The sequence below is a fragment of the Mustela lutreola genome, chromosome 1, assembly GCF_030435805.1.
Source record: "Mustela lutreola isolate mMusLut2 chromosome 1, mMusLut2.pri, whole genome shotgun sequence".
NCBI lineage: Eukaryota > Metazoa > Chordata > Mammalia > Carnivora > Mustelidae > Mustela > Mustela lutreola.
This window is the reverse complement of record NC_081290.1, coordinates 150,079,776-150,093,904: the sequence shown is the minus strand read 5'-3', so window position 1 is coordinate 150,093,904 and position 14,129 is coordinate 150,079,776. Positions and strand designations below refer to the sequence as shown.

The window sequence follows — 14,129 nt, the reverse complement described above, 5'->3', positions numbered from 1 at the left end:
ATGGTTTCAAATACTTGTGGAACATAAGCAATAGCATGGAGGACATTAGAAGAAGAAAAGGGGGAGAAATTGGAGGAGGAGATGAACCGTGAGAGACTGTGGACTCCAACAAACAAACTTAGGGTTTTAGAGGGAAGGATTGTGGAGGGATGGGTTGGCCCAGTGACGAGTATTAAGGAGGACACATATTACATGGAATACCTGGTGTTATATGCAAACAATGAATCATGGAACACTACATCAAAAACAACTGATGTACTGTATGGTAACTAACATAACAGAATAAAAATAAATAAATAAAAGGAAAAAACATATAAATATAAACAATAATAATAATAATGTGCCCATGTTGGTTCTTCAGTCATAACAAATGCACTAATGCAAGATCTTAATAATAGAGGGAACTGGGGAGTGGGTACTGAGGGGGTATATGGGAACACTGTGCTCAATTTTTTTGTAAACCTAAAACTGTTCTAAAAAGTGAAATCTCTCTTCTTAAAAAAAGAAAAAATGGATGCGTACAGGGAAGTTTCCATAAGGATAGTGGGAGAAGCTGAAATAAGAATGGAGCAGGCTAGTGGGTGAGGTGAGCTCGGACACAGGTGGTAGGTTTAGGAATGTCGAGCAGCAAATGAAGAATGAAAGAGGTGGGAGTTGAAGAGCCTGATCTTCCCAGAAAGGCAAATTGAGCCTCCCCCAGAGCACAAAGAGGCTCCTTGTACCAGCAGCATCCTTCTCCTTAAGCTTCTTCATTATACAGAAGCTGAAATAGCCAGCCAGCCATGTAATCGGTTTAGATGCTTGTGTAATTCACTTAAATATATTTGAAAAGTTAACTTTATTTAGTTGCGGTATAAATGTAAAACCTGTGTGTCACCCTAGTTTCTTAAAAAACACGAAGGATTTTGCTCATCTGACAGAGCCATATAAAGATCCTCACTGACAAATAGTGACCCCAGTTTTGATTTCACTGGCCAAGGAACTGATACCAGTGTAGTTTTTAAAGTTTTAAAATCTTGGGTGCCTGGGTGGCTCATTAATTCAGAGTCTGCCTTCAGCTCAAGTCACGATCCCAGAATCCTGGGATCAAGGCCCACGTCAGGCTCCATGCTCAGCAGGAAGCCTGCTTCTGCCTCTCCCACTCCCCCTGCTTGTGTTCCCTCTCTCTGTGTCAAATAAATAAATAAAATCTCAAAAAGAAAAAGTTCTAAAATCTTAGAAGTTAAAAAAAAAAGGAGGGGGGTTTCTATTCAAACCTGGGAAAAACTGGAATTCAACGAAATGCACTGAAAATGGTAAGAATTAGTAAAACGTCTTTCATACCTATGCGTGTGTGTTACTGAATGTGTGCTGTCTTGTCGTTCTCAGCCCACAAGAACGACCCGCAGACGAGGTGAGTGGCAAGCTTCTTTTTTTAATAATGACGGCCGCGCCGCACCAAGCACACAGCGATATTTATGCACGCGCGTTTACCCCCCCCTCTCGCCCAATCACAATGCCGCGCACGCAGCGTCCTCGTGGCACTCTTATGTAACCATACAGGACTCTATTGTTCTCTAGCCGTGATCATGCGTTTCTCTCTTGGCTCCTGGTGCTGCTCATGCGTCAGCCACGAGCGCACCCACATCCTCCTAAACCAATCATTCTCATTTCCTCAATCTACAGGCACTGCCGTCTATGTGACTCCTTGCATCTGCTGAATGGCTCTCCACAGTTCCCCCTTTTTTATTGTTTATACGGCAGGGATTGTGCCTGTCTTAGGTTGCCAATCCTCAGCACACATGCTTACCCGTCATCGGGTACTCCCCCTGGCGAGGAGCCCCTGTCTTAGGTTGCCATGGTGAGGGATCAGTCTTACCCGTCTTTGGGTACCGACCCAGCATGCTAAGCCATATTTGGGGGGGGGGGTGCCAGCCTCCAGAGCCGTCATGGCTTAGACCAAAGCCCGTTGCTGTAGCCGTTGTTGTCGCGCGATGCATTGAAGAAGGAGCACTTGAGCCAGAATCATCAACATAATCAGGGCTCCTATGCCTGTCCAGTTTTTGAGGAATGAGACTGATTGTTATAACATACTAACCAAATCGCTGACGGAGCCAAGAGATACCTGGGTGGCGCTCAAGGTGACATTCTGAGCCCACCGCGGTTGATTAGCTGATGGTTACGTATGATGGCTCTTAACTTATAAACTTCTGCGAGTATAATTTTAACCGCACAAGGCAAGAGGCACATGAAAAGAACAATTACCATTAGCACTCCTATAATTGATCCTACAACATACCATGCGTGCGTCAGGGAAGGGAAGTGAGAAAACAAGGAGCTTACAAAGTTTTCAGCAAGCTGAGCAACAGTTAACTTGGCATGAGGAGCTTCTTCAATATCTAATATTTCTTGATGTAATTGCAACAGATCAAGGGATAGATTAGAGTTAGACCATACCCCCTCGAGATGGCGTTGTACTCGGTCCCACGAAGTCTCAGAGGCATTATATTTTTTAGAGGTTACGCAAATCCAGTGATAATCGCTATGACACCGGATCCTGGTGTGCAATTTTAAGCTCTGAATTTCCTCCCCTAGAAATCTAACAGTATCATATAGTGCATTTAACCGGGTTTCAACCCTTTTATCTATATCTTCCTGAATTCCCAGCACGGCAGAAGTGTTATGTGCGAGCTGATCCACAGTATCAGCAGTATGCACAGCCTGAGCAAGGGACACAGACGCTGTGGTAGCTGTTGCAATTAGGGTGATTAAGGAGACTATCCCGAGTAACAATAATCCTAGCTCTCGTCGGGGTCGGCTTAGGGCAGCCTGTACACGCTCCCACAACTCTAAGCCGGGGTTAGAATACCATGGTTTGGAGATATTAACTGGGATCATAATAAATGGGGGCTGTTTTACCACTAATAATCCATCGCCTGGCAGCACTCCTCGAATACAATTGGTTAGGGTACAGTTATAACAAGAGAAATGATAAGTGGCATTTTCCTTTTTTACTGTAAGGTTTCCTACAACTAGCATAAATGAATGGGGCACGCAGGCTTGGGGGTATCTGAGTATTAGTCCAATATTCTCATATCCAAATATGGTCTTAGCGTTACTGGTTTGCGGAACAAGGAGGGTGGCGCCTCCAAAGGCAGCAATAAGTTTCCAAATCTCAGTTTGCACCGGATAGCCACGTTGAGGAGTGAGAATTGGGGGTATTTTCGGACGGCATTCAGGACATCCGGAAGATATTATAGGCCCCCAATCCCAAAGCTCAAATCTATCCTCTAGTGAGTACTTAGTAGCTTTTTGTCCTAGGCAGAGCCTCCAGGGTACTCCAATCCCCTTAGCTATACTTAAGTTAGCTGCACAAAGTGGAATATCCCGTGGGGCTATACCAGAAGTCACTATGGTGCTATAGGTAGTGTCAAGGCCAGCTATACTCACATCACTATAACCAGATCGCGGGGAAACACTCAAACAGCGTGGTATTGTGCGCTTCATCGCAAAGCATATGGGATATACATCAGAATAGCCCTTGTAAGATATGGCAGCCTGCTGTGGCCGGAGGTGAACAGAAGAGGGAGGGCCTAGCAAGACAGTATCATTAACATATACAGGAATAGAACCCACATTCCAACCCACGGGCTGTAACAGGGGTGGATCGGGGACGTATGCCCAATATAATGAGCCCTGGGCTGCCAACACCTGTTGCATAAAAATAAGCGTCAGTAGCAAACATGAGTTCGGGTGAGAAGAATGCACTCTATGCTGAGCCATTTGAAGAAGGGCCTGAAGCTGGGCAGTCTCTTGTCTCGGCCACAGTTGAACTGGCTCCGCCTTCATGGGAACAGGCTGCAGGACAGTCGTCGTCGCTATCATCATCATCACCAGCATCCTCCACAGGTTCCACGGCCACCAGCCTGGTGAGGCGTTCCGGCACCCAAAGTGGAGCAGGCGCATCCTGTGGGAAAACACAAAGGGAACCTCGGTGCCACCGAAGCACCGGGTCAGGTCCCTTCCACAAGCCAGTAAGGACATCTTTCCATTTCACCATTGACTGCTGCATTTTCTGTTGGCCCCAATGACGTTCCGCGGCCGAAGTGCCGTCCTTGTCAACCGTGAGAAAATTTAAAATAAAGGTGACCAGATTGGTGAGGTCATTGGGTGTACGATATTCCTCTCCAATTCCCCCTTTTAGTATTTTTTGCAAGGTAGTCTTAAAGGTCAGGTGTGCGCGTTCCACAATGCCCTGGCCTTGAGGATTATATGGTATGCCTGTAACATGCTGGATATTGTAGCAGGCCATGAAGCCGCGAAAGCTTGCAGAAGTGTAAGCAGGGGCATTGTCTGTTTTCAAGTGCTTTGGCACTCCCCAGCAGGCAAAGCTGCACAGGCAATGGGACATCACATGTTTGACATTTTCCCCTCGCAAGGGGGTCGCGCTAACTATCCCCGAGCAAGTGTCTACACTTAAATGGACGTATCTTTGTTGTCCGAAGGAAGGAACATGTGTTACATCCATTTGCCATAGAAGGTTAGGTAAGAGCCCTTTGGGATTTACCCCTAGGGAGGGCATAGGCAAATGTGTTACACAATTACCACAAGACTTCACGATGTCTCGTGCATCAGCTCTTGAGATGTTAAAACGCATCTTTAAAGTTTGGGCATTGACATGCCACCTTTTATGATAGGTTCTCGCGTCTTCCAAGGCGCTACAGACATGAAAGCGTGCGGCCGTGTCAGCCATTCAGTTTCCCTTAGCCATAGGCCCTGGAAGGTCTGAGTGTGCTCTGAGATGTCCGATATAAAAAGGGGCACCACGAGAGAGAATGAGGTCTTGCAATTCAATCAGTAGGGAGGAAATTTCTGATTGACTGGCTGAGATAATGGCAGTCTCAACAGATCTGGTAGCTACAACTGCATATTTACTGTCTGAAATAATATTGATAGGCTGATTTTGAAACCTTTGTAAAACACACATAATTACCAACAATTCTGTTCTTTGAGCTGAGGTTGATGGCACAACAACCGGAAGTACCTCTCCTTCCACCACGTAGGCACCAGTTCCAGATTTGCTACCATCTGTAAACACCGTGAGGGCATCAACCAATGGCTCTAATCGGCAGGATTTAGGCCATATGAGGGGTGTATTTTTGTAAAATCCAATTAGGGGGTGTGAGGGATAATGATTATCAAATGTGACAGGATAAGCGATCGTCAAAATGGCCCAATCATCATTTTCATGTGTTAAAATGTTCACTTGGGTTTTGTCATAAGGGACTATACATGCATCGGGCAGTCTTCCGAGGACCTGTATGCTAGCTTTGAATATTTTGCTTGCTATCATAGCTACAGCTGTAGCATACGGGGTGATGACACGGCTAAGATTATGGGGCAAGTAAATCCATAATAGGGGTCCTCCCTGCCATAGTGCTCCTGTGGGTGATCCAGGGGACGGGATAACTACGGCATTTACAGGCTTTTCCGGGTCACATCTATCTGCTGCTGTTAAAGCTAGTCTGCTTTCAACCAACTGTAATGATTTAATGGCAGCTGGGGTAAGAGCTCTTGGGGAGTCTAATTTAGAATCTCCAGGCAGGATATCAAATAAGGGTTTCAATTCTGCTGTAGTGATTTTTATATATGGTCGGATCCAATTAATGTCTCCTAGAAGTTTCTGGAAGTCATTCAATGTATGCAGGTGATCTCTACGGATCTGGACCAATTGAGGTTTTACTGTTGCATTAGAGAGCTGCATACCAAGGTATTTCTGTAGGTTTCCTGCTTGGATCTTTTCAGGGGATATAGTTAGTCCCCACTCTGCCAATTGCTTCTGTAGGAAGGTTAGAGCCGAGGGCAAAGACCTCTCATTTGGCCCACAGATCAGGATGTCATCCATATAGTGATAACAAAGTAGGTTTGGAAATGCTTTTCGAAAGGGTTCCAATGCTCGACTCACATACAACTGACATAAGGTGGGGCTATTAGCCATCCCTTGAGGGAGTACTCTCCATTCATATCTTAGATCTGGCTCAGCATGATTAATGGATGGCAGAGTAAAGGCAAAGCGCTCCATATCCACAGGGTGTAAAGGAATGGAGAAGAAACAGTCTTTGATATCTATTATGATAGAGGGCCAATTTTTGGGTAAAGCTGTCATGACTGGGAGCCCCAACTGAAGGGGTCCCATGACCTGCATTTGACCATTAATTTGTCGCAGGTCATGTAACAATCGCCATTTGCCTGATTTCTTATTTATCACAAATATGGGAGTATTCCACGGGGACGTGGATTCTTGAATGTGTCCTGCTTTGAGTTGCTCTTGGACTAATTCTCTTGCCGCTCGTAGCTTGTCTTTTGTTAAAGGCCACTGAGGCACCCAGCGCGGCTCCTGTTGTTTCCAAGTTATTCGAATTGCCTCAGTGGCCGCTGGGAAAAACCCTGACCTCCCATGGAAGGGGGATCGGGATCTCCCTGGCCCTTGGCTCCAAGGCCCTGGCCAGGCTTATATCCCATGTTCCTCATTATGGCTTGGGAGGCCCCACTATACAGTTTTTCAGTAGTAAGTCTAATATTCATCTGCTCCAGCACATCGCATCCCCACAGAGAAACGGGGGTGGCACAAACATACGGTTGGAAAACGCCTTTATGTCCCTCCTCATCTTCCCAATCTAAGGATGCGGCACTAATATCTGGGCTGGTAGCTACCCCTAATCCTTGGAGGGTTTGATTAGCCTTAATCAGGGCCCAGGCTTTTGGCCAATCTAGATGATTTATAATACTTTTGTCTGCTCCTGTATCTAGGAGCCCCCAGAATGGTCTTCCTCTCATCCTCAATTTAAGCATGGGCCTCTCTTTCATGCCCATGGTAAGGCACGCGAGGGAAGATCCTGTGGATCCTAGGCCACCTTTTCTCGCCTGGCCTGTGGATGGATATTTTTCGTGATCGCTGGGCAAAATTAAGAGCTGTGCGACTCTATCCCCTGGATTTATAATGTTAATACCCCTCGGAGATGAAATCAAAATTTTAACCTCCCCTTTGAAATCGGGATCAATGACTCCCGGGTGGACCTGAAGTCCCCGCATAGTGGAGGAGCTCCTACCAAGGAGGAGCCCCACCGTTCCTTTAGGAGGCCCTCCATGCAGGTCAGATGGCACGGCCTGCACTCCCATTTCAGGCGTTAGGACCATTCGGGTGGTGGCACAGACGTCAAGTCCAGCGGAACCTGTTGTGGCTCTCCTGGGCCCTGCGTGGATTGACTCCCCTGATCGGAGGGTGGGAAAACCCATCGCGGCTTGATAGGTAGGGACATTGCCACCCCATACATTTGATTCGGGCCCCGGGGGGTGGGGCCCTGCCTCCCGTTTTTTGAATTCCCCCAGTTGTTAGGAGGCAACGGGTTCCCCTCAGTGTCCTCCATGGAGTGACACTCATGTGCCCAGTGATTTCCCTTCCTACATCGCGGGCAACGCTGAGGCTTTAAGCCTCCTGGCGGTACTTTTGGGTATGCTTTTCCAGTCTGGGTTCCACGCTGCGGGCAATTCCTCTTAACGTGTCCTTCCTGGCCACATTGAAAGCATCCTTTGGGGCGGACTCCTTCCTGGCCATACATGGCTTGTGCGAAAGCCGCTGCCATAACCTGTCCCTGAACTATAGGCCCCGTTATATCTCTACAGACCTTAATGTAGGCTGATAAGTCCTTTGATCTCCAGGGTCTGATAGCCTCTCTACACCATTTATTGGCATTCTCATAGGCTAACTGCTTGATAAGTGGCATTGCTGTATCAACATCCCCGAACATTCTACCTGCAGTCTGTATCAACCTGTCCACAAAATCAGCATAGGGCTCGTTAGGCCCTTGCAATACTTTGGATAATTGGCCTTGCAAGTATCCTGCCCCTCTCAAAGTCTTCCAAGCCTTGAGGGCTGCCGTGGCTACCTGTTGATACACCGCAGGGGGGTATGTACTCTGCACATGGGCCCCAAGGTATGGCCCCGTGCCCGTCAGCATTTCCAAACTCCATTGTGGGTTGCCTGCGGCTGCATTTCTCCGAGCTGTGTCCTGACAATTGTCCTGATTTTGGATTTTCCATTCTAGATATTGCCCTCCACTTAATACCGCTCTGGTCAAGTTAGCCCAATCCTCAGGAGTGAGGTAAAGTGTTCCCAGCGACTCCGCAAGGGAGACAGTGAAAGCTGCCTGGGGTCCATAGGCGCTGACTGCCTCCTTAAGCTGCTTTACCAACTTGAAATCTAGTGGCTGGTGGTACCTCTGCTGATTCTGATCTTCTAACACTGGAAAAAAGCCTTTTCCCGGGCCAAGGACCTCTCTCCAATTTTCCGCGGTACAGCCCGAACAATAGCACGTCTTGGCGCAGCTGGGCCTATAAGGCGGGGGCCACTCATGGGGTGGCGCCATGGGGCTAGAATGCGGAAGCGGTGTAACTTCCGTTTTTAATTTCGACTGGGCCACAACTGCGGCTTCCGCCCCTGCTTTCAGCTGCGCCATTATTTCTCCCTGCACTCTTAATTCTCCTAATGCCTTCTGCAATTCCGCCTTCTTTTCCTCAAGTTGCTGCCTCACGGTCTCCAAGTCTGTCTGGAGACCGGGAGATTCCCTTTTCTTGTTACTTGCCTCTATCTTTCCTATCTCCTGTAACTCGCGTTCGGACATCCCTTCTGAGCTTTCGCTTTCGGATTCAGAATCTTGGGAGGAGCCCTTACGGGACTCTTCCCTCATTTGCTCAAGGACTTTGTCCCCCTGTCGTACAGCTCGCTGCAAGGGCCCTCGGGGGGATTGCAAACATACCTTCACCAAGGACCACACAGCTAGAGTCCCCGGGGATGTAGAGGGGCAGCGTTTTAAGTCCTCACCCAGGTTTTCCCATTGTGGCACATTTAGGAGCCCTTCTTCTATAAACCAGGGGGCAATCTCTTCTACTTCTTTCAAAAAGGCCCTCGCTGTTTTTGCCTTTAAGGGGGTACCGTTCGTCTTGAGGACATCTTTTAAGGAGTCCTCCAAGTGAGCAAGATCGTTCCCCATTCCGAGGAAACTTACCTTATCGTCCCCGTAGAACGTCACAAGCAACCTAACGTCCGATCGTCTACGGGGAGCTTCCCTGTCAACAGACAGTAATTGGTGCACTCTTTACCTTATCGTTGCTCTTACCTCGATCCTCGTTCTGCGTCTAAAGGTAGGGATCCCGGGTTTTGGCACCAGTTGTCGTTCTCGGCCCGCAAGAACGACCCGCAGACGAGGTGAGTGGCAAGCTTCTTTTTTTTAATAATGGCGGCCGCGCCGCACCAAGCACAAAGCGATATTTATGCACGCGCGTTTACCCCCCCCCCCTTGCCCAATCACAATGCCGCGCACGCAGCGTCCTCGTGGCACTCTTATGTAACCATACAGGACTCTATTGTTCTCTAGCCGTGATCATGCGTTTCTCTCTTGACTCCTGGTGCTGCTCATGCATCAGCCACGAGCGCACCCACATCCTCCTAAACCAATCATTCTCATTTCCTCAATCTACAGGCACTGCCGTCTATGTGACTCCTTGCATCTGCTGAATGGCTCTCCACACTGTCTTGTTTGGATTACATTTTAAAATAGTGTTTATTAGCCCATTGTTTTTTTTCAAGGACTTTTACTCTACCTTTGGAAAAGTATGGGAAAAGTTACCTAAGAGTTTATAATGGGCTCTGTGCCCGTAACAGCCTTCTCCCAGCCCACGGGTGAAGCCATGAGTGATATCGCATGATGGTTTGGCATATACATTTTGGAATTGGCAAGCTTGGAATTCAAATCCCAGATTCTTTTATTTATAATGTGACTTTGAGCAAGTTTCTCAACTTTTTGATTTGTGGTTCCTGTATTGATTGGAGTTCTCCAGAGGGAGAAAAAAAACCCCAATATTATATAAAATAAAGAATTGGCTGGGCACCTGGGTGGCTCAGTGGGTTAAGCCGCTGCCTTCGGCTCAGGTCATGATCTCAGGGTCCTGGGATCGAGTCCCGCATCGGGCTCTCTGCTCCGCAGAGGGCCTGCTTCCCTTCCTCTCTCTCTGCCTGCTTCTCTGCCTACTTGTGATCTCTGTCTGTCAAATAAATAAATAAAATCTTTAAAAAAAAAAAAAAAAAAAAAAAAGAATTGGCTTACACAGTTGTGAAGGCTGAGAAGTCCCATGATCTGCTGTCTGCTGGCTGAAGACCAAAGAAAACCAGTGGTGTAATTCTAGTCTGAGTCTGAAGACCTGAGAACCAGGGATGGTGTAAATCCTAGTTCTGGAGCAAGAGAAGACCAGTGTCCCAGCTCAAGTAGGGAAGCAAGAAATGGACCAATCCTCCTTTTCTCTTTTTGCTCTTTCCAGTACCTCAATGGATTGGGTGATGTGCACCCATGCTGGAGAGGGCAATTTGCTTTACTCAGTCCACTGATTCAAATGCCAATCTTATCCAGATACCCCGATAGACACACCTTGAAGTAATGTTTAACCTGAGCACACCATGCCAACTTGATTCCTCAAGGTGACACATAATATTAACTATCACAGTTTCTAATCTCTATAAAGTAGATGAGGACTCTGTGGGGATAAATGAGTAATTCATGCATGGTTCCTAGTCCAACATCTGCTAGGGACTGAATGTTTGTGTCTCCCTAAATCCATATCTTAAAGCCTTTATTTCCAATGTGATGGTATTTGGAGTGAAGCCATTCAGACATCAGTCGGGTTAGATGAGGTCATGAGGGTAGGGCTGTTATGATGAAATTCATGCTATTATAAAAAGAGGAAGAGACACAAGACTCGCTCTCTGCCATGTGAGGAAACCGCAAGACTGCCATCTGCAAATCAGGAAGAGGACCTCACCAGACTCCAGATCTGCCAACACTTCCATCTTGGAATTCCCAGCCTCCAGAACTGTGAGAAATAAATGCCCATGTGTGCTATTTGTTACAGCAACCTCAACTGACTAAGACACCTAACACACAGTAAGCACTAAGTAAATGCTAGCAGCTCCTCTGGTGTAATCCCCTGCCTCTATAGCCAGCAGCTTTCCAGAGAATGTCTCCAGAGTGCATTGCCTCTCTCCCGTGCTGGCTTGGTTTGTCCCACCAACTCCATGGTAGCTCTATTGCCACGGGTCTAGACTGACCACTTCTCAATGTTTTTATGGAATGAAGTTTGACTGGGCAGCCCATCTAATTCTCGAATCTTCCAGCTTCTGGCCGCAGCCTGCTCACTTCATGGCAGGAGGCTGTAAGACTAGCGCTGTCCTCTTCTCACTTTGATCCCCCAGCTCCTGAAATCTCATCCTTCTGAAGATCCTGCCTTCCAGGAAGTAGTTCAGGCAAAAGATTTTGTACAAACTATTTGTTATCACATGCATCTAATAACAAACAAGACATTCAAAAAATATCGATGTCCATCAATGTGGGGAATGCATAAACAGATCATGGAGCATCAGTATGGTCAAATATTATGCAGCCTGTGCAAATATGTTTAAAGAGTTTTAAATAAAATTGAAAAAAATGTTTTTCTACAGTCAGGGTATGTTAAGAGTAGATTTGGTGGGGGGCAGTGGTTCTAAAGACCTAGGTGTGATTCTACCCCCGCCACTCATTGTGTGAACTGTGTGACGTTCAGCAGGTTGCCTAACCTCTCTGAGTCTCTATCTATCCTCATCTGCTGAATGGGAATGGTAGTGACTATGTCCTAGGATAACTCTGATGATTAAATTAGCTAACATATGTCAAAGCTTTAGCAGTTAGGATATTCTAGTAAAAAAACAACCCCAAACTCCCATTGGCTTAAAATAGCAAAGGCCTATTTCTTTCTCACATTTTGAGTTCAACAAGGGTTGCATGATCTCATCCCTGGTTGGGCAGTCAGGCTGATAGAGCCTCTGCTGTCTGGATCATCCCTGCCACATGGGATGGCAGAGGGTAGGAACTTAGCAAGACATGAATCTGATTGAAGTTTTTGTCTAAAATGGCTCATGTCTAGACCTGACTTAAAGGGACAGAGAACTGCAATTCTACCCCGTGTGAAAGGAAGGAAACCCAGAAATGTAGGCAAATGGTGCAAAGGGAGAGAAACATTACAAGTACCTATTACAGTGCCAGCACCTAGAAGCTTTCAATAATAAAGGTATGTATAGAACACTATACACTTTTCTGTGTATATATTTGAAATGCACAAAAATGAGAACAAATATTACCATTGTAACAGGAACAGCTTCAGATGATCAGATTATCTATGGTTCTTTTCTGCTTCTGTACTTGTTCAGTAATAATCATTTTTACAAGATGTGTTTATAGTACTTTTTTTAATGAGGATAGATGGACGAGACTCATGTTTATTGCCATTTACACTTAGCTATTTCCATCAAATTTTTAAAAATACAATTGAATTTAAATATCATTCATCACAACTCTGGGAGGTCAGCTGTTTGGAGGACAAAATTATAACCCAGATACCACTAGTGAAAAAAAAAAAAAAAAAAAAAACAAGGAAAGGCAAATTGTAGTTAGAAAGTCCAAGGAACAAAAAAGAATGTAAGCAGACTATATATAGCGAGCATTAAAGATTCAAATGTTCAATTGATAGCTAATGCTAACTATGGGACTTATAAACTGTTCTGCAAGTAAATACCACTAATGCAATTCTTGTATAATGAGCAGCCTTGTTCCAAATTTTTTGATTAAGTGCAAAGTCCCCCCAAAATCTCAGCTGTGTTCCGTAAAATTAAAAACCTTATAGTTTTTGGTTAAAATATTCTTAAGAAATATTTTAAAAATTATAGCTTCTGTAATGGAAAAAGGTAGTTGAATGTTTTTAAGAATTCCCCTAGGACTGAAGAAATTCTAGGCTTGAATCTAATAAAATAGAAAGTCTAATATATATTGCAGATTTAATGTCCTCCATTAAATTTATCCCCCTTCAGCAAGGAAAACATTTTCTTTCTGTCTCCTTTTGCAGTTATCAGCCACTGACCTTACACCCCAGTCTGACTCCCTGAAGAATTGTGACCCAGAGTCTGGGGACAAGAGCTGGTTGATTTGAGTCACAGCTGTCTGAGCCAAAGATGTCAGTTTTGTTCTGTTTTGTTTCTTACTGAGAGCAGGGTTATTGGAGAGAGGACTTAGAGTTAAATGGTGCTTATAAACCCAAACCAAGACAGCAAAACATTGCACCACTACTAATAAAGAGGATGCAGGCTAATAGCTTATTTGCCATCAAAATTTTTATTTTCTTTGACAAGCTAATGTCATGAAAAAAGCCGGAGGAGATTGGTTTGTATTTAAAAAAAAAAAAAAAAAAGAAGAATTCTAAAGCATAACAACCCAATGAAAGGTGTGGACCTTAATTGGTTCAAGTAAACCAAAGGAAGAAAATATCTTGGGAACAAAAAGGGAAATTTGATCGGAGACTGGTTTGTAGGCAATGTCAAAGAATTGTTATTGATTTTATTAATTTTTATTAAAATTGTTATTTATTTTAGGGGCACCTGTGTGGCTCAATGGACTAAAGTCTCTGCCTTCGGCTCAGGTCATGATCTCAGGGTCCTGGGATTGAACCCTGCATTGGGCCCTCTGCTCAGTGGGGAGCCTACTTCCCCCCTCTCTTTCTCTGCCTGATTCTCTGCCTATTTGTGAACTCTGTCTTTCAAATAAATAAATAAATAAAATCTTTAAAAAATAAAATTGTTATTGATTTTATTAGTTGTGATGATGGTTTAGTTATATTAGTTTACTAGTTATGGCAATATCTCTATTATTTAGAGATGAATAGCATGGTGTCCATAATTTAAACATTTTTTAAAAGATTTTATTTATTTATTTAATAGAGAGAGAGATCACAAGTAGGCAGAGAAACAGACAGAGGTGGGGAAGTAGGCTCCCAGCTGAGCAGAGAGCCGGATGTGGGGCTCGATCTCAGGACCCTGAGATCATGACCTGAGTGGAAGGCAGAGGCTTAACCTGCTGAGCCACCCAGGTGCCCCAAGACATCCATTATTTTTTAAAAATTAAGCACAAATAAAGAAAACAAATGCAGCAAAATGTTAATAGTTATTGAATGTTGGTGAAGAGTATTTAGAGAAATATAACTTTTTTTCTACATTTCACTCTGCTTAAAATGTCTTT

General features: G+C 45.1%; 1 protein-coding gene across 1 annotated transcript; it reads right to left on the bottom strand.

The window, feature by feature from the left end:
• Positions 1 to 1,877: 1,877 nt before the first annotated feature.
• LOC131833212 (endogenous retrovirus group K member 25 Env polyprotein-like) lies at positions 1,878 to 9,274 on the bottom strand. Its single transcript, XM_059176384.1, has 2 exons — positions 9,156 to 9,274; positions 1,878 to 3,946 (listed from the first exon to the last, which is right to left on the bottom strand). Exon 2 carries the CDS (start codon positions 3,943 to 3,945, stop codon positions 2,116 to 2,118), a length of 1,830 nt encoding a protein of 609 aa, XP_059032367.1. The 5' UTR covers position 3,946; positions 9,156 to 9,274; the 3' UTR covers positions 1,878 to 2,115.
• Positions 9,275 to 14,129: the final 4,855 nt, after the last annotated feature.